General features: G+C 31.9%; 1 protein-coding gene across 3 annotated transcripts; it reads left to right on the top strand.

Annotated features, from left to right (window-relative positions):
• The first annotated feature begins 867 nt into the window (after positions 1-867).
• On the top strand, positions 868-27,309 carry LOC143071752 (uncharacterized). 3 transcript variants are annotated; one of them, XM_076246300.1, is made up of 3 exons: positions 892-1,010; positions 24,387-24,471; positions 25,844-27,309. In XM_076246300.1, exon 3 carries the CDS (start codon positions 25,930-25,932, stop codon positions 27,217-27,219), a length of 1,290 nt encoding a protein of 429 aa, XP_076102415.1. In that variant the 5' UTR covers positions 892-1,010; positions 24,387-24,471; positions 25,844-25,929; the 3' UTR covers positions 27,220-27,309. The 3 variants fall into 3 exon arrangements, with proteins under 3 accessions (XP_076102414.1, XP_076102415.1, XP_076102416.1); XM_076246299.1 differs by lacking the exon at positions 24,387-24,471 and having other exon boundaries at positions 868-1,010; XM_076246301.1 differs by lacking the exons at positions 892-1,010; positions 24,387-24,471 and adding an exon at positions 16,488-16,633.
• Positions 27,310-27,893: the final 584 nt, after the last annotated feature.

Raw genomic sequence — 27,893 nt, 5'->3', positions numbered from 1 at the left:
GGTTGCTAAAATGTGTATTGATGAGTACACATTCGCTAAAATAGTTTAAAACATCCTTCGTGTAAATAGGGTATACCTTGTCGTTAAAACATCATATGTTTTTGCTAAAGTATCCTATCAATGCGATAAAATGTCCTCCGTCGAGTGTGTTTGTGTGTTAAATATCTTCGGTCAAAACCGTCTTTTGATAGCAAAACAGATCATATTCACATCATCTCTACTCTATGCAATGCAGTTGTGCATCCAGTATTAGTAAGCAGCCAAATATCTGTTAGAGGATGAATACAATTTCGGATTTTCTAAATGATAAAATACCAGTAGTTTTCTTTACTCCACCTGCATTGAAATACAAAAAACTCCCATAATTGGAATAATAAAACAATATAAATATTTAAAAGTCCTGAATATATGCATTAACACATAGTTTGTTTAGACAAATGCCGTCTGCAAATTCAAAGAAAGTCGAAATATCAATATGTTCTTGATTGAATCACGCACGGTATACAAACTTTATGTATTTTTTACCATACAAATGTTTGTGTGGCCCAAAATGAAAAAGCCATTATATTTTATAAAGAAGGAAGTTAACTTTTATTCGTAACATTTTGCTGTAATTCTGTGCAATTTAAAACTTATTAGAACATACTTTCATTTTATTTCATGTCTCATTTAAAATCTAGTCACTACATTTGAATGGTATATTTAACATTAAATCTTCTGAAGAAAACATCAAAAACTATTACCTATGTAAAACTATATTTTCAGTTTTAATATTCTGTCAAGGCCTAAAAATCATTATGACACCGTTTTCGTAATTAGTATGTATTCATTCCGTGGGGACCTTTGTGGGGTGATTAAAATGACGTTATTATTGTCATTATAGATTTAAATGTCTTTATCAATGGAACTAGACCCGTCATAAAATATATATACCTAGAAGTTAGTAATCAATATATACAGCTGATCACTGCAGTGTGTTATAGCATAGGATTTTCTCATGTCTGTCACAGGTATGTCCCATATATGTATATATATATATTCATTTTCTCTTTCCTGTATATTCTATTGTAAATACGAGATACAGAAATGATGATCTCCCAGACTCTTAAAAACATGTAATTCAAAGAAAATTTCAAATTCAATTACCAGATAACCAGAGAGATAATTTTCTTTCTAAATCTGTTTTAAAAAGGTTTTTTTAATAAAAATTGTCCAGAAACTTACAGAATGTAAAAATTGATACCAAATCATTTTACTGTGTTCGTGTTGTCATTAAAAACGGAAATTGTATACAATCAGAAGCCGTGTAAAGCTTGTGGAAACTTTCTTGACAGCGTTTATAAGTATGTCATCATTCAACAGATATATTCGAAAATTCAAAAGTAAAGCCATGACAAAGACAAGTTGCTTATCTAAACAGTAACTCTAAAAGTAATATGAAATAAAACCGCAGAGTAAAGCATTATACATTTGGTTGCAATCATATTTATCTTAAAGCTTTTTTTAGGTGTTCCTATGTCCTTGGTATAGATGCCTCTCGTTTACAGTAATATATGATGTTTTACGATTCTACTTTCGTATTCATCATTACAAAAGATTTTAATAGAAATTGCATAATATCAATATTAGATATTCACCTGACTCAAAAACTGTGAACGATTTTAACTGAACAGATATTTGGTTTATACAAGATTTACACCTAGTCAGGCTGTAATGATAATACTGAGATCGCAAAGTCAGTTTTTGAATCAGCAACACAAACAAAATCCTTCAAAAAGTAATAAAATTATCATTAAAAGTTTGTTAAATATCACGAATGGAAATATAAAGGTTTATGCGCTTTTGTAATACAATGTAAATACAATTTTACATTATTCGTTTTATAGAGTGCAGTTAGTCTTCATAAATTGAGTTATTTAATTAAGTTTTCATGAACCCAACATAGATCAACATTTGCGCCATATAATTAAATGTTAGTAATTCAACTCAAAAATAATTGTATTGAAAGAGACTATTGTAAAGTCCAATTTGATGTCGAACTTAGTTCTATAGGTAGTTTATGTTATACGTCAATATTGATAGTATTAAAAAGAAATAAATAAAACTATTAAATGGAGAAAAGTAAACAGAGGGATAAAGTTTTTTCTTTTATGAAATATTTACATTGTTTCCATGAACAGTAATACCAACTTTTTTTTGTTACCATTGAAATGTTATGAATAAAGCTCGACTAGAACAAGATACCGCCAATGATCACATAACTCAAATCACAGTAGGTTAAAAACGACAAGATAACACTATTCCATATCAAAAGGGCTCGGGTTTTTCCTAAAAATTAAAATTAAAAACGTTTTTGATCCCACTTGTCTTTATATAAAGAATCTTTAATAGTTAGATTGTCAATGGAAATAATTTATTCTATCAATCGGCAATTGGAAAATCAAAGTGATTGAAGTTTTTGTAACAAAGTAAACGTTACGTATGATTTTTTTAACTATTGCATAACTATAAGTCATACAAGTGATAACATTATTCCATTAGTTTTACTGAAACGTATTAGGTAAAAATACCATTAGATAAGCTTGAGTGTAAATTATAAGAAAAATGATTGTTGAGAATGAAAAGAGAATTATTTTCTTAAGAAAATTATTACTAATTTCAGATGTAATTCGGCTTCCTATGATCTTGTACAAAGTCGGTTTTTATTATAGATTGATAAAACAATAGAAGCTTAAGGTGCTAGTTTCTGGTACAAAATTATTTCATGTACATTCAGTATCAAAAGATTAGAATTATTTGATCACTTATAAAACTTCAGAAAAAATAAAAGACCTTTTCAGGACAGACATTTTGGGGCAATATTTTCATTCTCTTGGAACCGAAGCACTAAAGCACCAAGTCTGACTCTTTAAATGGTGATGATGATGATAGGACTAAAATAGTGGTTTCGACCAGGAGAAAGTCAATTAAAAGATACCTTATGTAAAATTGTTGGCGTAAAAGAAAATGTTTAACTTCCTATTATAGAAAGATCAGTAGGAAACAGGGCCGTAACTACATGGAGGCAAATGAGGCAAATGCCTCATGCTGGAAATGTAAAAAAAAAAAAAAAGTTGAAACAAATTAACAAAAGCTTGTCTTCATATTAAATTGTATTCACGACAAGTGTCTTACAACAAGCAAGTTCTCTTCACTCTCTGATGTCACCCCTGCATATTTTTCGAGATCCATTTGTCTTATTTGTACCCGTGTTGGACTTTTGTTCATTTATTGTCATACTGTATGACTATAGTCTAAATGTTGTATTGCAATTGTAAATGAGTGGTTTGGAAATGTTGCATGTCCACCGATGTCCAGACATTGCAATATTTTTAGAAAATACGATGCTACTGGACACAGAATAATTGTTCGTTTCTTCGTGAGTTTAACTTAAAATCAAAGAATACAAAACTTGCTCTTTTTTGTAGATAAAACTAGATAGCTGACATGTTTTAAATCAAAGTAAGACCACCGACCAATCTTCCGGCTTCAAATCAGTTGAAAAAAACTACTATGTATTGCCATAAGACCTTTTATATTGAAGGGTTAAACGTGCATTAAGTAGTGTTCAGACCCTTTAATAGAAAATAAAGGAATATGGAATCGTGCACGAGAAGTAGTCGCACACAATGTCAATGCATAGAAAAAATACAAATTATCAATGGTCAGGGTTTTTATTCCTGTTCTTCATCTTGATAGTTGCTGGAGGTTCTTCAACAATGAAAGAATCAGTAATTACATGAAACAAGTTCAAGAGGGTCCCTAGTGTCGAATTAAGCAGTACTTAAAGTATAATACTGCACTGTCACTATATTTAAATCCAGTCCTAAATAAAAGTCAAAATCGTCGTTATTGAACTTGACCTCCATTTTGTTGTCAGTAACAACATATTAAAATTTTAAAAGCTTTGGTTGAAGAGTCCATGAGTAAATGAACGGACAACATTTGCCTGCCGACCGCACGCCCGCCGTACACCCCAAATCAATAACCGACATTTTTGTCACAAAAATCCGGTTAAAAACTCACCAAAGTGTAAACACAATACAAGACAAGAACAGAACAGAAAGATCCCATATTAATGATTATGAGAATAACAATGTTTGCTTTATCCTGCATATCGGTCTTTTAATGTTATCCTTAAAACCTAAAAGTCTTAAATTACAATGAATCTATATATTTGCTTTGAGACCGGAAGATTGTCGAAAAAAATAGCTGAAAGAAAGAGTGTGAAGCTGGAAACTCTCAGAATGCACGATTTTGTGTTAGCTTTCTCAGAGCTTCTGGGTGTCTTGAGTGGCCACCAGACCCTCGCCGAAAATTTTTCGCCTCGCTACGGTCGGCGAATATATTTTGCCTCACATTTAAAAGAGGCTAGTTACGGCCCTGGGAAATCTGTACTGTTTAATTTGTAGACTTCCCAAGAAACACAACCAACTTGATCTAAATAAAACCATCATGTTGTCTTATTTTTTATTTTTATAAAATTAAGTATAAAGATAAAGCAAAGTAACGACTAACAAAACATTGGCTGAAATTGTTGACACTTGACCCTCTGTACAAGAAGTTTACACTGACATTTAACACAAATAAAGAAATATTTAAATTACACCAATTATTAGTAGATCTTTACTGATCTTTCATATATTGATAAACAAACATTATATATTGACAAGGTCATACATTGATTGTAGATCAATGCTATATATTGACCACAATTTGTTAAGATGTGAGATATATAGACATTCCGTACTACTCAGATGGTGACCTTGAATTTAATTTGCCTTATTAATATCTGGAATATATGTACAAAACGTAGGGTTAATAAAATGGATCATTTTTGCATTCCAAGTGGTCTTGTTTGATAAATGTTTTGAATTATAGAACAGGTTAATTATTTTCTATGGATTAGGATTATTGATAGAGATATCTAATATAACAGAAAAGTTTCCCTGGTTTGGTTCATGGTTTTGGGGTGTTTGATTTAGTATTTATATATAACATGAATGTCCAAAATACGCTATCAATTCCTGGTACATTTGGAGTCATTTCTTTGCCATATAGTTTGACAACAGTTTAATTGATAATTTTGAGATTTTCACTAAAGCTCAACCTTTACCTCTCAAAAACAAAGTTTTTAAACATGGTTTGGTCACTCTTTTCGTTCCATTTTTTTTGGTTTGTTTGTCCACACATAAATTGGAATAGGAATTTGGGCCTATCTAGAGTTTAAAGGGTTTGGAACACAGCAATCGATATCTTTACTAACATTGATCAAGCCATTGTTGGAATAGATTTTTTCATATATGTTTTCCAACTACATTTGATTTCGTAAATATACATATATATATATACGAGTCTAAATTGAAAACTACGTTCAAACCTATGATTGCGTTGGATAAAAACCGCAATTTTTATATGTGTGCATGTAAAACAAATTTCGTTGTAGAAGGGTCTAAAAACAGCACAAACAACATTTTCCAAAAGACCAAAAAAGTGAAAAAGTATATTTAAACAAAACGCATTTGACTAACAGGTCGAACAACTGATGTTCTTTAACCCTGCTGACTGCCATTGGCGATTGCCAAATAAAATTGATCACAAGATGTAACAAAATGGATCTTAATATAAATTTAATACTAAACAGAAAAATAAATTAACTTGTGGCCACGATGTTATGCCACAAACATACGGTGTCAATATTTTTTTAGTACACCAGATCCGGATTTCGACAATAAATGTCTCTTCAGTGATGTTAGGGATCGAAACGGTATTTGGAATCCATATAAAAAGTACCCTCATTTTTAGATAGACTCTTGAATTTTAAAAGTCAATATAGGATGAACGGATCATATAAACCGGAGAGAAAATATGATACAAGCCCAAACGAAAAAATATAAACGAGTCTAAATTGAAAACTACGTTCAAACTTATGATTGCGTTGGATAAAAACCGCAATTTTTATACGTGTGCATGTAAAACAAATTTCGTTGTAGAAGGGTCTAAAAACAGCACAAACAACATTTTCCAAAAAGACAAAAAAAAAAAGAGAAAAAGTATATTTAAACAAAGCGCATATGTATATATATATTATATATAATACCTAAGTGTTTGTTGTCGTTTTTTACAGCTTCTTGGCTCTAAACACTGAGTGGATACTTATTTTTGTAATTTGCTGAAAATAAACACAAAGTTTATTGTTCCATCTATTGATAAATTAAGCTATGCTTTACTTCCTTATGAGATAAATGATAAAGAAATAACGTACAAGGATATGTACCTATTAGCATTAGGATGGATGATCGGGTGTATCGGTGGACAAATGATTGGGTTATAAACCAAGTCCCTTCTATAATTTAATAAACGGTTCAATATATCAAACCTCAATTACGGTCGATTTCTATGTTATCATGCATATTTGTTTATATGTTTTTAGATAATGTCAATTGATATTGTATTTGGCATAACACACATACTTAAACCCATATTAATGGCTAATGAGAAAATCAAATATTTAAAGCCATATGATGTAATCGATTCATACATTGGGGTATAATTTATTTGTTTAATTGAACTTCTATGTCACACACGAGACAATTTCCTATTTGTATGCAAAGACATACTCAAAGGTGTCTTACATCTTATACTCCCTTATCTCTAGGGATATATGTCACAAATAATCCTGACACTCGTTGGTAGATTGCGAATTGGTCTTCCTTTCTCAAAAACTATCCTAGTGTCTTCCTGCAATCGAAATTCTGCTTTGAATTTAGTCGCACTTGCGTTGATGTGGCGTCTTGTACAGCTTGACTCTGTGTCTAAATGAGAACGTTGGGTTAATTCAGTCGTTATTTTACAGGCTGTTCTTTATTGGAATGGTGGTTTGGATTCAGGCAAGTTGGGCATTTTCTGATATTTACAGCTAAAACCTCTGTCTAAAGAAGAACGTTGTTTCGAATTAGTTAGCACTTTTCATTAGGTGATTTGTACAGCTTAAACATTGGTTTACATTCGGACTTTGGTTTTGTAGTCTGCGACACTTAACATTTGAAGCTTTTGTAGCTTAAACTGTTTAGTAAATTATATCGTTGGTTTGCATGTAGTAACCAAGATGTGTTATTTTGAGGCTTTTAAAATTTACAATTCTTGATAGTTTCTTATGTAGACAATAATTGGTCTGGGGCCGTGTCAATGAAAGTATCCTAGGATATGTCCTAAGATTGGTCTTAGGATATTATTTAGGATGGTCTTAGGACGTGTCTGAGACATGTCTTAGGATGTAAAACAAAGCTGTCTTAGGATAGTCCTAACTACGATGGTCCTAGGACTATCCTAACACATATATGTATTTAAGTGAAAAAATTATAAAGAGATTTCTATGACATAGATTTTATTGTATTTTAATATTTATATATGTAAAGAGAGGGAAAACAATTAACGGAAAATAAAAGTTAAAGATTTAACTTAAATTAATACTAATAAATACGTTATTTAAAAATATGATGGAAGATAAATAAATTTAATACGAAAACAAAAGTAAATAGTCACAAAACTTTTATCAATGAGATATTCGTGCTGCAATTTTAGAACGTAAACTAGTTTTGTCCTTAGGTCCACTCGATTTCATTACATGTATCGAATGAGGATTAGTTAAAAAAGAAGTAATTTTTTTCCCATATTTAAATTTTTATTGCACCGTTTTGGTAAGTCGCATAAATGTTGCTTTACTGATAGAAATTTTTAGGCTTCAAAAAAGGTTGCACGAAATAATTTAATGTAATACAATTGAATCTTTAACAAAAATTGAAAACAAATTGATTTATTAATTTAATTCTTATAACAGTTTGATAGTTTAATATTGTATTATTATTTTTAGTATTGAGTTTATGCCATATTTGCTGTTTTTATTACGTTTTAGGACATTGTAACCTTTAGGACTATCCTAAGACACCTATTTGTATGTCCTAACTTTAGGACCAAATTTAGGACATATCTTATTTTAGGAGACTTTCGTTAACCTGACTTAGGACTAAGACGTGTACTAAGACCATCCTAAGACATGTCCTAGTCCTAGGACAGCTTCGTTGACACGGCCCCTGGATTATATAGTTCCTTACTTGGACTGGATTGTGTAGTATAACTATCTTTAAATTAATAGGTCTGGGGCCTGGTTTTCGAAAGTATCTTATGACTAAGACATGTCTTATGATGGTCTTAGGACATGTCATAGTCGTAAGATATGTTTTCGAAAGTGTCCTAAGTTACGATTTGTCATAACTTTTGTCGTAAACTTAAGACCTCTCGCGACATGACTTATGATGGTCTTATGATTGTCAGCTAAAATTTTAATTACTTTTCATGACTTTTTTGGCATAATTTCATATTAATTGTAATAAAAATATTTGTTGCGTTTCTCGGTTAGCTAAATAGTAAAGAGTTTATTACTACGTGAACTAAAATTTGAACCTCCTGCGACATACAATTTGGAATTCTTTTCTAACTTATGGTTTTGTACAATAGATAATCATATTATTTCGTTTTTTGTATATTTAATAGTAGTTATATTTACCTATGTTCACGGACAAATTTGTAAGCGGGTACTCGATGTACCGAATCTAAAAAGTATTCACAGTTAAATAACAATGCATGTATGATGATACACAAAAGCGAAGTTCAAGATTAAACATATTTAACAAACTAAATTTAAACAAATTATGAACTCATATTTCAATTCCTTTTAGTATAAAATTTCAGGTTCATTATAATGAAAAAATAAAATATTCGTAAATATTAAGAATAGTAATAACTAATATGTTCATACATACATTTTCATTCTTATATTTTATACTTTTTAAACATTATTTAAAATAATAGAAAATAATGTTCACTTATGACAGTCATAAGAGCATCATAGCTATGACTCTCTTAAGACAGCTTTGATTTACATCCTATGACATATCATATGATAGTCATAAGATGATCATAAAATATGTCCTAAGATATATCTTATGACATATCTTATGATACTTTCGAAAACCAGGCCCCTGGGTTACATAGTATACCTTTAAATTAAATTAATTGGTCTGGATTATGTAGTACAGTCTATATCATATACATGTAGTATCTTTAATGGTAGCTGTCATACACATTGCCTTGTTGTTCTTTGTTTTATTGTTTGTTTTCTTGTTTCCTAGGGTTGAACACATGTTTCTCAATTTCAAATTATTCGTACAATTGCTCAATAATTTAGTTTATTTGATTGTGAAATAGCAGAGTTCAGGCTTAGCTACTAAACCTGTAGGAAGTAAGAGTGTTGACACAAAGACAAGGTTCAGATTACAATAGTAACGGGGTGTATACCCAGTAAATGAAAATAAAATTTTCTATACATTTATAATAGATAATGCTTTTATTAAGTTTTGAAGAGCATTGCAAATTTAATCTCGTACTTAACTTTTTTATTAGACGTGTTTATATATTCTTTCTGCATTGTTGACATATTGAAATCTATTATTCTGTATTTTAAAAATTATTACTACATTCGTCATGCTCCAGTTTCAAGCAGTTCTCTCAAGTAATGAGTATTTGAAGTTCATGAAGAACACATGTCAGTCTTTATGAAATAAAACACAAATTTTTTAGTGAATGCACTCAATTTCACATACTAGTAATCTTGTAAGACTAAAAATTCTTAGTAAATAGATGAATATTGTACATCATTATTTTAGAAGATAACCATACATTTTACACGTGGATTTTCGCTATGAAATTGATGCTCTTCAATGTAGCTATAACCAAATGAATTAATATTTGAGATGTTATACATCTCAAGAAATATCTTTAAAATTTGATTCTAATATATACACTATGTTCAATGTATGTGTAGTAAAAATCTTTTTTTAAATACTATTTGATGAAGTCATGGATTTAATAAGATACATATAATCAAATATCAGACAGTACAAAGAAAATGCCTTATGGAAGCAATGAAAGTTGTAATTGAATGGTCAAATATTGCTCTACGACTACGTACTAAATTTTTTACTTTTTTACTATTTTGTTTTGAGCGTCACTAGCTGATGATCTTTGGAAGAAAAAAGCGAGTCTGACACACAAAATTATAAGCTTGTTTTTTTATAACCGTTCGAATTATAATAACTGAACACTCTTTTTTGTCAAAAACATTAGTTTCCCATGTGTAAACCATAAGAACATCCCATTTTATACATACTGTGGAGTCGTAAGACTTGGGTTTTTGTAAATTGACGTTTAACTTAACAAAATGGATTTATCTTGGCCTAAATTGTTATTTACTGAAACATTAGAAAATAAAATGATACATCCTTTCACTAGATATTAAGATAATACATTGAATTATGTACATGGCACATATCATCAATACTGTGCACAGTACCTCTGGGCAATGTCGTTTAACTGTTGTTAACTCTACGTTCATTTCAAATATAAGAATAATCACGTGAGTATTGAATAAAGTTTCGTTTGTGTTGCTTTATTTTAATAACTAAAACCAAATAACTAAAACCAATTAAGTCCTTATCAACTGAATTTTATAGTTTTTTTCATATGTTGTACTGTTACATAGCTGGGATGGTTGGGCGATCGGTAAATTGTTTAACCCCGTTACATTTTGTACGTTCCTATACCATGTTGTATATCATATTTGTATTTCGTTCATTGTTTTTATATAAATCAGGCCGTGAATGTTCTCGTTTGAATTGTTTTAAATTTGTCATTTGGGGCATTTTTATGGCTAACTATGCAGTATTGGTTTTGCTCATTGTTGAAGGTAGTACAGTGATCTATAGTTGTTAACTTCTATGTCATTTGGTCTCAATTAGAGAGATGTCTTATTAGCAATTTGACCACATCTTCTTAATCTATCTGGTATTATTTTCCCTCTATTATCATTTAAGACTTAACCAATGTATTGTCTTTTCCGATTAACAGTTTGTGATTAGCCAAAGCATTGTCTTTTCTCGATTTGTCATGGTATGGGTCAATGATTGTATTTGTTTTATTGACAGTGATATTGTTCTTCTTTTATTTTTAACAGTTTCTAATTGATCTTGATATTGTCTTACTTCGATTTATGTTTCGAATTAGACATATCATTTTCTTGCATTGATTCAGTTTCAATCATAAACCGTGGTTGCGTCTAACTTTGAATTGTTCTGATTGACGTTTGTATTTGTTTTGCTCATTCCTGGTTTCTTTTCTATTGCGTTGCCATTGTTATCGCCTCTCTATGAATCACGGTTTATAACAATCCATTTTAATGCTGGTACCTATGACATCTATTTTACCCTTTATCTAACTTATTAAGCACTCGTCTGTTATTGAAGACCATATGTTGACCTGTTTTCTTTGTCATGTTGTTGGTTTACTGCATAGGTTTTTTTCTTTCACAAAAAAATCTACCTTTTTCAAAACCTCCTTGTATACTACATCTACTGTTGGTATAGTGACATTGATTATCTAAATAATACCTATACTGTATTATATATTAACACTATATTTCCAAGGCCACATATTGACAATCAATCAATCTTCACACTATACTTTCATGACATAAAAAGATATTCAATTAAAGACGTTTGCCACTTTAACTATCAAAAGGAATAAAACCATAAAATAACACAACTTTACACAAATCTTTTAAAAGCTTTTCAAACTATATAAGACATATAAGTACGTAACATGTAATATTTGATAATTCTTCTTCGTACCTCTGTGTGAATCTGGGAATTGGAAAAAAAAAACACATTTGAAGTACACGAGCATACAAACAAACTTATGTCACAGTGTTAGGCATTGTCAGACATCTAACAACTTAGAACAGACATGAACAAAGTTAACCATGAAGAACATGCAAAAACTAATACTCTGGGTGCATATAATTGAAAACATGAAGTTTAATTAACTCGAATAGAATCACGATTCATAGCAGAAAGATTAAGGTTTTCCTGCAGCAAATGTTCTTCTAGAGACCCGGTCATATATCAGAGAGAATATGCTAATCATGCACCAGTGCTTTCATATAGACAAGAATTAATGTCAGAGAGAGAGAGAGAGAGAGAGAGAGAGAGAGAGAGAGAGAGAGAGAGAGAGAGAGAGAGAGAGAGAGAGAGAGAGTTTATTCTGCACCAAATGTTGCCCTATAGAACCTAAGACTTACATAAGAGAAAGCGAGTATCCTAAGCTTATCCTACACTATCAAATAAAATATAAACAAGACACTTCTTGTTTTGTCATGTCTTGTCTATAATATAAACATCGGGAAAACTCGTGTAATGTTCTCAGTTGTGTTTTTCCACAAGATTGAAATTAATAATTGTCCGGCCAACAATCATCAAAAATCCGATTGACAACAGCCAATAGTGAAAAAGATCTAGAGTCCCTTCTATGAGTTCTTTATCAATGCTGTGCTTTTTTTTTTAACAAAATGCAAAGTATTGTCGAATTCTAAAATATCTCTTTAAAAATTAACACCGAAATTATGTCTAAAGTTATTCTTTCCAGACTACACCATTGCTTTTTCAATATCTCTATATACATGTATGATAAATCCTGCCTCTCTAATGCACTTCTCCCCGCATTTATGAATGTATAATAAACATCTATAAAGAAATTTATTTTTAAAAACTTTGAGATGGAATCAGAAAGCATCTGACAATATATTACATACATACTTTTGTGACGTAAGCAAATCAAAATTAATCTAGAGCCCAACCAACTTTTATCTTAATTCTTGTGTCACAATATCACATTGTAATGGTAGCTTAAGTCTGTGATTATTGGGTTTCGTATTATCTATGTTTCTCCATGGCAATACATAAAGATATATATGGAATAAATGTGTTGACGTTTGCATTCATTTGAATTATCTCGATTTTGTTATTTGTAATGCTAATTTCAGGAAATATTAACACGATTTCCTTGTTAGTAATGATGATTCACTAGATGACGTTGGCAAGTTCTGATTACTGAATTTAATGCATGCAAGTCATTTTTGTTTAATCTGACTTGACAATTTTGTAAAAATTTACATCTCCGGCATAAAGCCGCCAAATTTTTACAAGCATTATGCTGGTGAATTTGTTCTATTAAAAAACTTTTGGCACAGGGTAGTTTTACTAAAACAATTGTTGTATGTAGCTAAATTTGAATTACAAGAGGTATTAATTAAAGTCGTATTATCCATATCATATATATATGGAAATCAAGCTTACTTCTTCGTCATGATCATGTAATTCAGTGGTTGTTGTTTGTTGATGTGTAACATATTTGTTTTTCGTTCACTATTTTGACATGAATCAGGCCATTATATATAGTTTTCTTGTTGTATTTAATTGTTTTACATTTGTCATTTCGGAGGCTTTTATAGATGACTATGCGAAATTGGTTTTGTTCATTGTTGAAGGCCGTACGGTGACCTATAATAGTTGTTATTTTCTGTGTTAATTTGGTCTCTTGTTGACAGTTGTCTCATTGGCAATGACATCTGTCTCAAAGTTATTTAAAATAAATTTCTGTATGGATGTTTATTGTGCATTCATAAACGCAGGGAGAAATGCATTTTAAAGGCAGGATATATCATATATAGTGATATTGAAAGAAAGCAATGGTGTAGTCTAAAAAGGATGGCACTAGATATGGGCTATATAAATTGTTATTTGGATGGAGAGTTGTCTCATTGGCACTCACACCACATCTTCCTATATCTATTTGTTCATTGTTGAAGGTCGTAAGGTAACTTACAGTTGTTAATTTCTGTGTTATTTGGTCTCTTGTGGAGAGTTGTCTCATTGGTAATCATACCACATCTTTTAATTGTGTTGGTCTAATATAAAGCCGAATTAATGTTCATTTCATTGATCTGTTCGCTTACTGATGTCAGATATGCACGTAATCATTCCAATTGAAGTTAAACACAATCAAATCAACCTGTTCATTTTTTATTTACTGAGGTTAGATGTCAATTAAGCCCTGTATCCATTTTCAATACCATTGCCAAATATGATAAATGAAAGATTTAACTGAAAGATATCATCTTGTTTGTCAAGGACAGACAGGAATAATATTGTTTATCTGTATTAGATAGATGTGTTTGGCAAAACTTTTAGGAAATTTGGTTCTCAATGCTCTTCAACTTCGTACTTTATTTGGCCTTTTAAACTTTTTTGGATTCGAGCGTCACTGATGAGACTTTTGTAGACGAAACGCGCGTCTGGCGTATATACTAAATTTAGTCCTGGTATCTATGATGAGTTTATTGAGATGAGCATTCTTGGTTGATATTATGTAGATTGATTATTTACGAGTTGTTCATTGGTGCATTTGCCCCTTAGAAACAGACGATTGTTCGTTGCGTTTGCTTTTCTGCAAAAACAAACTTCAATCTTCTTGAACAAGCTCTAAAAATTAAATAACGCGAAACATGCTCGTCAGTTTATCACGAAACATGCTTATCAATTTTGCACTAAACATGCTCCGACTTTTTCACGAAACATGTTCATGTTGGATGTGTACGGATTGATAGTTTAGTCTTAGTTCCATGATTTTTTATTAGTTGTTAATAGTGGCTTTGAACTAGCTGTCAGATAACTGCGAGTACTCTCAGATCTGTTCATTGTCTTTTTGTGTCGGGATGTATAAGTACCGGGCCACGTCCACTTGTATATTTGTCTATCTGATGAGTTAAGCCATTTTCAATTGATTTTTATAGTTCGTTCTTATGTTGTACTGTTATACCACTGTCCCAGGTTAGGGGGAGGGTTGGGATCCCGCTAACATGTTTAACCTCGCCACATTATTTATGTATGTGCCTGTCCCAAGTCAGGAGCCTGTAATTCAGTGGTTGTCGTTTGTTTATGTGTAACAATATGTTTTTCGTTCTTTTTCTACATAAATAAGGCCGTTAGTTTCCTCGTTTGAATTGTTTTACATTGTCTTATCGGGGCCTTTTATAGCTGACTATGCGATATGGACTTTGCTCATTGTTGAAGGCCGTAAGGTGACCTATAGTTGTTAATGTCTGTGTCAATTTGGTCTTTTGTGGGTAGTTGTCTCATTGGCAATATAACCACATCTTCTTTTTTATATCATCACTTTATCGCGAAGCATGCCCACAAGTTTATCCCGAAACATGCTTATTAGTTTATTTTTGATTAGTATAAAACAACTTCAAATTTATTCATTTTTAACTGTCTTTTACGACAATCTATTTGATAAACCAAATCGAAATAAGCTTACATTAAATTTTCCGGCAAACACCACTGAGTTTATTTATATGTATGTGTTGGTAACCTATCTGCTGGCACACATTACATGTAAATAAAAATGTGACCATGTGCATGGTCAACAAACACAAAGTAAACATGTGATCATATTTTAAATAAACCAAATAGAAGAAGCGATATGCATAGGTTTGGCCATCTAATACTGTCATATGTTTAACAAAATCAATATTGTCATATATGTTTGGTCAGCCAATACTGTCAGGATTATGTCAGGTAGACCAAGTTATATATTAAGTCAACCAATAATGTCAAATATTAGTCAACCAAAAAGGTCATATGTTGAGCCAACCAATAATGTCATATGTTGAGCCAACCAATAATGTCATATGTTTAGTCAACCAATACTTAGTACAAACCGGTATATGATCATAATGTTTCAGTAAACCAATACTAGATAAATCTTTATCACTTGCTTGTTCAACTTAAACAGATCGCTTGCTATTCGAATAAGCAACATGTCAGTTTGTCAATTTGTCTGTAGGGAGCGTCATATATCAGCAGACGTTTTATTCTTTTATGGCACAAGATTTTTATTTTTTTTGCTTTGTTGTATTGAAATTGAGGTATACGACTTGTCAAGCACCAAGTAATTTGAGTATGTATTGAAATAAATGTATCCAAGAATTGTACGGAACAATATAAAGACGGGCAGTAAAAGTGCTTAGGAAATCCGAAAATCGTACGTAAATGATGTGGAAAGATGCATATTTTAAATGTGCATTTGACTAAAACTAATTCCTACTCTGCTATATGTAATAAACACACACTGGCTTTGTGCCATATTCTTTCTATGGGATTACTATTACCGCATGAAATATGAATTCGTCTAGTTTATTTTACGCGTCAACGTTATTGTAATTTGAAATGAAATCTCTATGCAACAAATAGAGATTGTCTGTATCAAGGTTTAAATCGATGATTATTAATTCCTTCTATATAATAATATTTATCTAAATACATCAAGATTTCATGAATTTCACAGATTAAAATCTTTGAGTTGTAATCGAACACTAATTGTTAATTGAAATCTATACATTAATTTCGTTCCGGATCGACAAACGATAAAGAATGTACCGGTCGAAACGCCATCTCTCATAGATGGTCAAAATGATTATTTCAAAATAAATGGTGGATATTTATTTGTTTAATACTTCTACGTTACTATAAAGTTGTATTTTTAAGAAGTAACGGTTGATTGTGCAGTTCAAATTAATATTGTTGGTTTGTTCAGTTGAAACCAAATAATCCTAAAAACCGGAGATACTATCATCAATAAGGTAGGAACATTTTATCATCAAGGGTAAAAGTAAATCATTTTTTTTCTTTCGTTTTTTAAAGGCTTTTTTTTCAAGTCTTTTAGGGTGCAATTTAGCTATTTAGCTGTTAACCATGAATACTTTGGATAGCACAAGGTCAATATTGATCTCCGATACTTGTAGCACTGAGTTAACCCATCTGTTTTTGGTCAATTATTTCCAAAACAGTCACTCGTTCGATGTACCATAAACACGTTTAAGACGGTGGAAATACCAAAAATAATGAGACGTCTTTGAAAAGAACTTTTTTGAAAGCAGTGTATGTACTCAACATGAGAAGACGTCATTGAAAATAACTGTTTTATATCACTAAATATTTTTTCTATACGTATTCAAAGTTCCAACACTAGTTACAACTAGAGCATTTATGAAGTTAATTCCCGAAACTGTTATGGTCGCAGGGATTACATGATATTTATGATTTCACATATTTTGTTATGTAACCAATTTTATAATGTAACCGTTCATCTAATTTGTTGGTGTATTCATGACTGAAGTCTTACTTTATATACTAATAGAATCTTACACCTTTATAATAATTGAATAGATCCGTTTTCATTTTTCTAAAGGCAAAATAAGCTGATTTATATGTTAATTTACTGAGCTAAAGAACTGTTTAAAGAATCAAAATGAGTGGAGGTATATACATCTTTAAATTTAATAAAAAAAAAAATGTACTGTATTGCCTGTGTTAAAAAGCAAAACCAAGATTGTTTACATTTTTGGGGGTTAAAGAACGTTGTCCGCCTGTAACAACTATAAAATACCAGTACATACAATTATCAAGTCAAGGTCATGTAAGCTTTAATCATAGACTAAATTTTCGTTTTGGTGAAAAGGTTAAAATTCAAAGCCACTGGAGTTAATGTTAGAATGAAATTTTTGCAAATTTTGGTTTCTTTATGTTGTCTTTTGAATTATATGTTGAACTTGTATCCAATTTTATTTGTTAAGTAATGATCAATTAGATGAAATCTTCCATTTTCATTTTGAAGTCCCTAAGTTGAAGGTCAACGTTACATTAGCAATTGATTGATTGAAAGTGAAACACATTTTTTTGTCAGTGGAACAAAAGTCAGTCACAGATACTACAAATATACTGAGACAATATCTTTTTTCCCATAATCAAGATCTTTACATTTCTTTTCTTTTGTTGGAAATCACATTGGAGTGAAACTGACTTTTAATATTAAGTTCAAGGACTTAGTTTATAGCAGCAATCAAGTATGTTTGCTCCTCTGTTTTAAAATACATTGTGCACTTAGCTTTAATTTTTAAAAGACTTTCATAAGATTTTCAAAAATGGCTTTTTAGACTATAAGTAACTATAAATTTTGAAAAAGGAAAAATCGAGTTAGCAATCAAAATATCTATTGGTACTGCATGGATAAAACTAGAGGATTCTGAATATCTGACAAAAAAGTCAAAAAACGAGAGGATCGAACATCCTTAACATTAAAATGGCGCTAATACCCTTCCATAACAGACAGACAACATTTGGCGGTATCTGCCAGCAAATTCAGAAGTCCTCAATGTACTCCACACAAAATCTGCTTTTCCAGAGAAGTGAAAACTGTCGTGCAGTGATATCTGTGTCAATAATACTTTCTATCAGATATAATATTTATAAGTCATTAAAGTTTAATTGTATTCCTGTATTGGCTTTTGCTTTTGAAATTGGCATCGATTAATGGTGTGTAAATATGTGTTTTAACTGCTTTCTAACTATTGATTTGTGAATGCTTATGTTACGGTTAGATCTAAACTTTGTTTTTATAGAATCTAATTTCCATATTAGGTTTACATCTTTGTTGTATTTGATTTAGATTCATTGACAAACATTCAAATACTTTAAAGCATATCGACGCCTAGGAAATAAATCTACGATATATCTCCTATTCTCCAATCATTTGTTTCCTTAATATTTTTGACAGATAAGGGTTAAACAAATATCATCCGAATATCTGACAGTAAGTTTCTCTGAAATAAATATAAGACTACAACAATCTTGTGTTCAACGGATTCCAGTCAAGTAACACCAAGACCAAGTAGTCACCAGTAACAAGATCTAAAATTACTTTTATTCCCAGAGGAAGAAATAAAATATTTAATTTGGTCTAGTATTTACTTGATACAAACCTATGTACAACATTTCTAAACTTTATATCATAGCTTACATTGTCAAGAATGATTAAAAACTTTTTACGTATTTTTTGTGACGAAGAAATGGTTTTATTCCCAGAGGAAGAAATAAAATATTCAATTTGGTCTAGTATTTACTTGATACAAACCTATGTACAAGATTCTAAACTTTATATCATAGCTTACGTAGCTCAAGAATGATTAAAAACTTTTTACGTATTTTTTGTGACGAAGAAATGGTAATGCTCATTCGAACATTGTATAAATTACCGTTCTTTCTTTTTTTTTTTTTATCTCTAATTTCAACGTATACATATATTTTAAAATCCTATTGGTGTTGAAATGGTTTTTGTGATAAGTAAAGTAGGTACTACTTCAGGTTTGATTTCTTTATTGATTCTATCAGGTAAATAGCTCTTTCAAGTAAAAGAAAAGGCACACGATTTTCTTAACAAAATAAAGGCTAAACCAACATATAAATATTTACTTAACAATATGTGTCACCTTAAATTAATTGACTTTTATCGTCAGGTGTTACAAAAGGCAAATTTTAAATGTAAGAATACTTGATGCACATTTCGTTACTTAGACTTGTATACTCTACTCTTGAAGTATTGAATTGATTGTCAGTTGAAAGCTAATTATACAGGGTGGAAGTCTTTTATTGTAAATGTACAAATGGACCATATATTTTTATTTACATTACAAATGGAGTTTTAAAATATAATATTTAATCACTTACTTAAGTAAAAAATGGCCAACATTATCCTATGAAACCATTGTTAAGCTAAGCATTGTCAAAATATAAATACTTAAATTGAAATTAGAGTTGATATCATCTACAGAATATTTTTGTTATAATTTGACTTGGTGTACTGTAGTGACAGATTTTTATCAAAATAGTTTGTTGAATTACATTGTCAACATTGGCAATGCGTCTTCTGATACAAATGCATAAAACATAACGTTCTATATAAACCATAATATATATATGCCAAGTAATTTCTTTTAATCTGGAATCGTCTTCATGGTAAAATTGTTTACATTTAAAACATATTCCGCAATGCTGATATTGATAATAAACATTAAGTGACAGTAAGCATTCGGTGATGAGACTGGAAAAAAGGACGGAATAACGACTACGACAAATAGATATGTTCTTATGAATTGTTTCCCATTTTTCCATGTCGGCACCTTTAGTCTACTATATGGTATGGTGTTTTCTCATTGTTGAAGCACCCAATACTTGTTAACATTTTGCCATGCCGACACCTTTAGTCTACTATATGGTATGGTGTTTTCTCATTGTTGAAGCACCCAATACTTGTTAACATTTTGCCATGCCGACACCTTTAGTCTACTATATGGTATGGTGTTTTCTCATTGTTGAAGCACCCATACTTGTTTTACATTTTGCCATGCCGACACCTTTAGTCTACTATATGGTATGGTGTTTTCTCATTGTTGAAGCACCCATACTTGTTTTACATTTTGCCATGTCGGCACCTTTAGTCTACTATATGGTATGGTGTTTTCTCATTGTTGAAGCACCCAATACTTGTTAACATTTTGCCATGCCGACACCTTTAGTCTACTATATGGTATGGTGTTTTCTCATTGTTGAAGCACCCAATACTTGTTTCACATTTTCCATGTCGGCACCTTTAGTCTACTATATGGTATGGTGTTTTCTCATTGTTGAAGCACCCATACTTGTTTTACATTTTGCCATGCCGATACCTTTAGTCTACTATATTGTATGGTGTTTTCTCATTGTTGAAGCACCCATACTTGTTTTACATTTTGCCATGCCCACACCTTTAGTCTACTATATTGTATGGTGTTTTCTCATTGTTGAAGCACCCATACTTGTTTTACATTTTGCCATGCCGACACCTTTAGTCTACTATATTGTATGGTGTTTTCTCATTGTTGAAGCACCCAATACTTGTTTCACATTTTCCATGTCGGCACCTTTAGTCTACTATATGGTATGGTGTTTTCTCATTGTTGAAGCACCCATACTTGTTTTACATTTTGCCATGCCGACACCTTTAGTCTACTATATGGTATGGTGTTTTCTCATTGTTGAAGCACCCAATACTTGTTAACATTTTGCCATGCCGACACCTTTAGTCTACTATATGGTATGGTGTTTTCTCATTGTTGAAGCACCCATACTTGTTTTACATTTTGCCATGCCGACACCTTTAGTCTACTATATGGTATGGTGTTTTCTCATTGTTGAAGCACCCATACTTGTTTTACATTTTGCCATGCCGACACCTTTAGTCTACTATATGGTATGGTGTTTTCTCATTGTTGAAGCACCCATACTTGTTTTACATTTTGCCATGCCGATACCTTTAGTCTACTATATTGTATGGTGTTTTCTCATTGTTGAAGCACCCATACTTGTTTTACATTTTGCCATGCCGACACCTTTAGTCTACTATATGGTATGGTGTTTTCTCATTGTTGAAGCACCCATACTTGTTTTACATTTTGCCATGCCGATACCTTTAGTCTACTATATGGTATGGTGTTTTCTCATTGTTGTAGCACCCATACTTGTTTTACATTTTGCCATGCCGACACCTTTAGTCTACTATATGGTATGGTGTTTTCTCATTGTTGAAGCACCCATACTTGTTTTACATATTGCCATGCCGACACCTTTAGTCTACTATATGGTATGGTGTTTTCTCATTGTTGAAGCACCCATACTTGTTTTACATTTTGCCATGCCGACACCTTTAGTCTACTATATGGTATGGTGTTTTCTCATTGTTGAAGCACCCATACTTGTTTTACATTTTGCCATGCCGATACCTTTAGTCTACTATATTGTATGGTGTTTTCTCATTGTTGAAGCACCCATACTTGTTTTACATTTTGCCATGCCGACACCTTTAGTCTACTATATTGTATGGTGTTTTCTCATTGTTGAAGCACCCAATACTTGTTTCACATTTTCCATGTCGGCACCTTTAGTCTACTATATGGTATGGTGTTTTCTCATTGTTGAAGCACCCATACTTGTTTTACATTTTGCCATGCCGACACCTTTAGTCTACTATATGGTATGGTGTTTTCTCATTGTTGAAGCACCCATACTTGTTTTACATTTTGCCATGCCGACACCTTTAGTCTACTATATGGTATGGTGTTTTCTCATTGTTGAAGCACCCATACTTGTTTTACATTTTGCCATGCCGACACCTTTAGTCTACTATATGGTATGGTGTTTTCTCATTGTTGAAGCACCCAATACTTGTTAACATTTTGCCATGCCGACACCTTTAGTCTACTATATGGTATGGTGTTTTCTCATTGTTGAAGCACCCATACTTGTTTTACATTTTGCCATGCCGACACCTTTAGTCTACTATATGGTATGGTGTTTTCTCATTGTTGAAGCACCCAATACTTGTTTTACATTTTGCCATGCTTACACCTTTAGTCTACTATATGGTATGGTGTTTTCTCATTGTTGAAGCACCCAATACTTGTTAACATTTTGCCATGCCGACACCTTTAGTCTACTATATGGTATGGTGTTTTCTCATTGTTGAAGCACCCATACTTGTTTTACATTTTGCCATGCTTACACCTTTAGTCTACTATATGGTATGGTGTTTTCTCATTGTTGAAGCACCCAATACTTGTTAACATTTTGCCATGCCGACACCTTTAGTCTACTATATGGTATGGTGTTTTCTCATTGTTGAAGCACCTATACTTGTTTTACATTTTGCCATGCCGACACCTTTAGTCTACTATATGGTATGGTGTTTTCTCATTGTTGAAGCACCCATACTTGTTTTACATTTTGCCATGTCGGCACCTTTAGTCTACTATATGGTATGGTGTTTTCTCATTGTTGAAGCACCCAATACTTGTTTCACATTTTTGTCGTTTTATCTCTGTTGCATTGCTGTATCGTTGACGATCATACCTCATCTCCTTATGTATAACAGTGATCTTCCTATGCCATTGAATAACCGCAGACTAAGATAGTAATCAATGACATAAATACTGCAAGACACGTACAATATAAAAGAGAAGATGTGGTATGATTGTCAATAAGAAAACTCTCCACACGAGACCAACTGACACAGAAATTAACAGCTATAGGTCACCGTATGGCCTTCAACAATGAACAAAGTCCATAGCGCATAGTCAGCTATAAAAGGTCCCGAAATCATAAATGTAAAACAATTAAAACGAAAAAACTAACGGCCTCTTTAATGTACAAAAATATGAACGAAATACGTAACACATCAACATAGTTAACGACAAAAACTAAATAACAGGCGACTGACTTGGGACAGGCAGATACATACAGAATGTGGCGGTATACATGTGAGCGGGACCCCATCCTTCCCCTTACCTTGGACAGTGGTGTAACAGTACAACATAAGTACGAATTATAAAAATCAGTTGTACAAGGCTTGACTCATCAGATGGATAGAAATACATATAACTAAACCATTGAGTGAGCGTGGCCAGGTACTTGTACATCCCAACAATAAAAAGACAATATTAAGTACAGATCTGAGAGTACTCGCAGTTACTGACAGCTAGTTCAAAGTTAATAACAACTAATAAAAAACTTATGTATCTAAGACTGAGTTATCAATTAGTACTCGTCTAACTTCCGTTGGATTTAGTGCAAAGACGTAATAAACAGTCACAGAAAAAATGACCTTCTGCAATTCCAAGATACAGTAATCGACAGATTGAAGATCCATTAAAGTCCATCTGTAGAAGTCAATTCCAAGCTTATCCAATTGTACTACTGTGCTGAATTTCCGAGTAGTGTAAAAACAGTTCTTTGTACTGACTTCCACATTCATTACTACATTTCAATAAAGTAACAAGCGTAGACCGCTCCGTTTTAGAGTAAAGAGGAGGGCCAGTAAGCCTCGTGATCGATTCCATCATTTTTCGTATATCAATTAGAGAGTTTTTTCTGGCTACTGACTTGCGGTTTTCAGTTGTTTCGTTAGATGTGACTGGTAAATTTTGATAAATGCAAATTTAACTAATAATGATTTTGTAAGACATGTTTTCTCTGTAGTACAATACAGTCATTTTGCTATGTCGGGACATATAAGACTATAAGAAGTCAATATATCAGAGTCTTGATGAATCAAATGACACAATTGAACTGTTAACATGCATGTCAATAATATAAAGTCACTGAATCGATTGAAAAATATTTAATTACTTGTTTAACAAATAACGGTATAGTTATTGGTATACATTTTTTTTCGTCAAGAAACATGGATTTGAAACCGTTTTATTTATCTATTTATCGAATTGGTTGTTAGTTGCACGGAAGGTGCATTCTATTAATGTTTTTAACATTTGTCATTTTTGTATTATTTGTAACTACCAAATCGGCTTAAAATGTTTAAAAAATAACAAATCAAAATGTAAGACATTAAAGTACGATACATCTAATAAATATCAGACATCAATTAATGTTTTATTGATGAACTTAGATCAACCATTACAATTCATAAATTCATCAAATAACTGTATACGTATCAAATATATCTTTCAGGTGCTGATTTAAAATGACGGTCACCATTGAATTCTAAATATCACTAAAATCAATTTAACTTCAAGTATTCGGGAGCATCGATAAGGTAAACTTGTTGAAATGTCTCGTGGCCCTTTATTGACCTACCCTCTTGTTAAAAGCTATCCACGTTTTATCCATTTAAGTTTATTCATTTAAAATTTTTATGCATCCGTGCAATTTATATTTAAATAACTGGACTCCTGCCGAGGTATCAATTTTTGATTATTGATAATTTTGACTTTGTCATTGTATTCTGAAATATTGAATTATTTATTTACATTTTTTATTCAAGTCACATAAAAGATATTTTTAAATATAAACAATAAATGTTGGATTTCTTCAACCAATTTTATTTACAGAGTCTACATATAAGCTACTATAAGTATTAAATTCAATAGGACGAAGGAGATAATTTTACCTAAGTTGAAATCAAAATGGTATTCTTGAGAGGATGAAGCCAGAAGATCTCATAAACTTCAGTTAAAATTTTTATTATAAAAAAAATGTTTTAAAATATTTTAGATCTTATTGAATCTTTTTATTGACTATTTCGAAATGACTAGACTGTGCAGCTAGTTAATCGCACTTCTCGTCATGTTTCTTGTCTCTTACTAGCTTATTAATAACGGTTTTTACGAACTCAGTGCAATATTCTTGTAACCTTTATATTTTCTTTCTATTTAATTGGTGTTGGGTTGCTGTTTATTCGCCATTATTCGTGTTGCTTTACCGATCTATTATTTTTGATAAGTTTGGTAAAGTGATGGTTTTAATTTTTACTACATATAATTTCCGCAAGCTGAATTCAAAAGGCCAGAAAATAATGCGATTGGGTGGGATTTGAGCATGAGAGGGGACACACTAGAACCACAAGTCAAAGAATGATTAAAACAGGGGTTGAACTGTTGTAGGAGCAAGTTTTAATAATATAGTTATTACACTTCTTAAGATAAGGAGATACGATATGATTGCCAACGAGACGACACTCCACCGGAGTCCAAATAGAGCGGATTTTAAAAAGCACCGTGCGACCTTCAATAATGAGCAACCAATACCATATAGTCAGCATTAAAAGGTTGCAGACATGACAACATGTGAAACAATTTCAAACGAAAAAAGAATACGGCCTGATTTGATACAACGATAAATTAACGAAAAACAAATATGACAGTCAGCAACCTACGACAACCACTTTGTTATTTTGCCTTGTATAGTAGTCGAAAGGGAAAAGAACACTTTTCATGCGTCTGAAACGCTTTATTAATCTGTTATATATCATTTTAAAAACAAAAACTTGTGAAAAAAAATATCACCGTAACAGTATATATTAAAGCACATGTTACTTTATTTTGATAGTGGAATTGTTTGTGTTAAAAAGAAACCTGTCACTTCACATTTTCTGCAACTAATTCAGTGTATACATTCTGTATTTTTAGAGACAAACTGATATCTGAGAGATTGTTGTGCGGAGTCGTGTGTCATCAATTATTCACCAGAAAGATGCAGGGAAATACATAAAGACATGTCATCATCACCTGATCCAGCGTCACCAGGAAAGCTTTCAGCAGGATTAAGTCCACACTTAAATCCTCGTTTTTCTCGTATAAAGCAAGATTATCAGAAACGACTTTTTAATTATGAAAAGGAATTTAATTTAAAAACTTCTAAATCGACAAACAGGGAAAAGGCGCTACGTGAATCAATGCTTGCATATACAGAGCGCGTACGAAATATTTCTAATTCACGGAACAAATTTGATGGCGACGAAAGCGACAATGAAGATAATATACCCCTGGTTGTCAGAGCAAAACATATTCCCAAGTTTCCGATTCAACGTAACATTCCAAGACGCCCAGCATCATTAGACGAACTCATCGGTAAAAGCAGTCTGGTGAAACAAGAGAGAGAACGATTATTGAAACGTCCAAAGTCAGCATCACGTGTCTCGACACGTATACCACTTCCTTCTCTATCGGAGAGATTAAATGGCCGCTCACACCGTGTCAAGATTAGTTTCGTTAGTGCATCAGATTTATATGATTTCGTCGATTACAGTTTACGAAATCGAGGGACCAAAAAGGAAACATTACAATTTCTTAAAATGGAAAAGGATATTTTAACAAAGAAAGCCCACGAAAATAACAAACGTCCCCCGGCTGCTCATTCTCGACTGAATGAAATGCCTGCCAAATCCAAAAATGAAGGAAATGTGAATTCGTTTTCTATGTTACCGCCTATAGATTCTAAAGAATCAGTTCAAAAACCACAAACTATACAAACTGAATCTGTACACGAACGAAGTGAAATAATACCGCTTGATAAAATTGTGAAAGAAGTGCCGATTAATAACCCAGATGAGAGTGGTAGAAAATCACCAGTAGTTCCTCTCAAAATACGTCCTAACCGTGCTAAGCGTATGAAAATACGACAGCCTGATTTAGGTGCTATTCCTGAAAACGACGTCTCGTCACATCGAAATTCTGCAACACCTGAAAGGTCTATAGTTTCCCCGCCACCGAAAATGTCGCCTAGAAATGTTGTTAACCTTGACTCAAATTTAGTTTCAATTCCAGAAAATGAAAACATTAGTGACAGTGGATTTTCTGCTAGGAGGAAAATTTCAAGACTAAATCATCGAAAGATAGAAATTAACCGACCCGGTCCATTGTGGAAGTCAGATAGTTTAATAACAAATGAAAAACGTATAATAGATATCGATGATCTGGATTTAAACGCAAATTCTAATAAATTAAAAGCACAGAAGAAGTTTAAGAAATTAATATTCCTGCGAGATATTCCAGACAGAAAATAGTGCAATATTATTGTTATTTTGTAGCATTACGGTCTTATGTCTTTTCAAAATTCTTACATATTTCGTTTAATAATATTTGTTGAACAATCACTAGTTTATTTAATTTTAGTGTCGCTGTATTGCTTGACTATTTCACATGTTATGTTTGTAATTTGGATATTTCTTGTGTGTACCTTCGTCATAATATAATAAATAAGAAGGCCAAGAAGATGTGGTACGTGTGCCAATGAGACAATTCTCCATCCAAGTCACAATGTATAAAAAAGTTCTCAATTACAGGTCAAAGTACGGCCTTAAACACGGAGCCTTGTCTCTCACCGAACTAAGCATGGAATAGTTATATATCACTGGGTGTTAATAATCTACTATCAATCAACTTATGCACATCTCTTATTATGGACTTGTTTTCGTTTCAAATTGCAACGTTCAAAGTTTGTTCTCTAAACTTGCTTAGAAATCAAAATATCAGGTTAAAAAGAATTTACAAAAGTCCAATTAGTAAGATCAACAAATTAAACATGATTTGGTTGTCATGACAAACATCCACTTTTATTAAAAAAAAAAGTTAAAAAAAAACCACACGCTGTTGTCTGTTCTATGGTCGGGTCGGGTTATATTTTATTACCCAATTCAATCGATATTCAATTACTTGCAGCTGCTACTCAGTCCTAATA

The sequence above is a fragment of the Mytilus galloprovincialis genome, chromosome 4 (genome assembly GCF_965363235.1).
Source record: "Mytilus galloprovincialis chromosome 4, xbMytGall1.hap1.1, whole genome shotgun sequence".
In the NCBI taxonomy this organism is placed as follows: Eukaryota; Metazoa; Mollusca; class Bivalvia; order Mytilida; family Mytilidae; genus Mytilus; species Mytilus galloprovincialis.
Note: the sequence above shows the minus strand (reverse complement) of the source record. Positions and strands in the feature narration are given on the sequence as shown.

Bases quoted from the DNA above. Each gene is read 5' to 3' on its own strand.
- LOC143071752 (XM_076246299.1), top strand. From the start codon at position 25,930: ATGTCATCATCACCTGATCCAGCGTCACCAGGAAAGCTTTCAGCAGGA.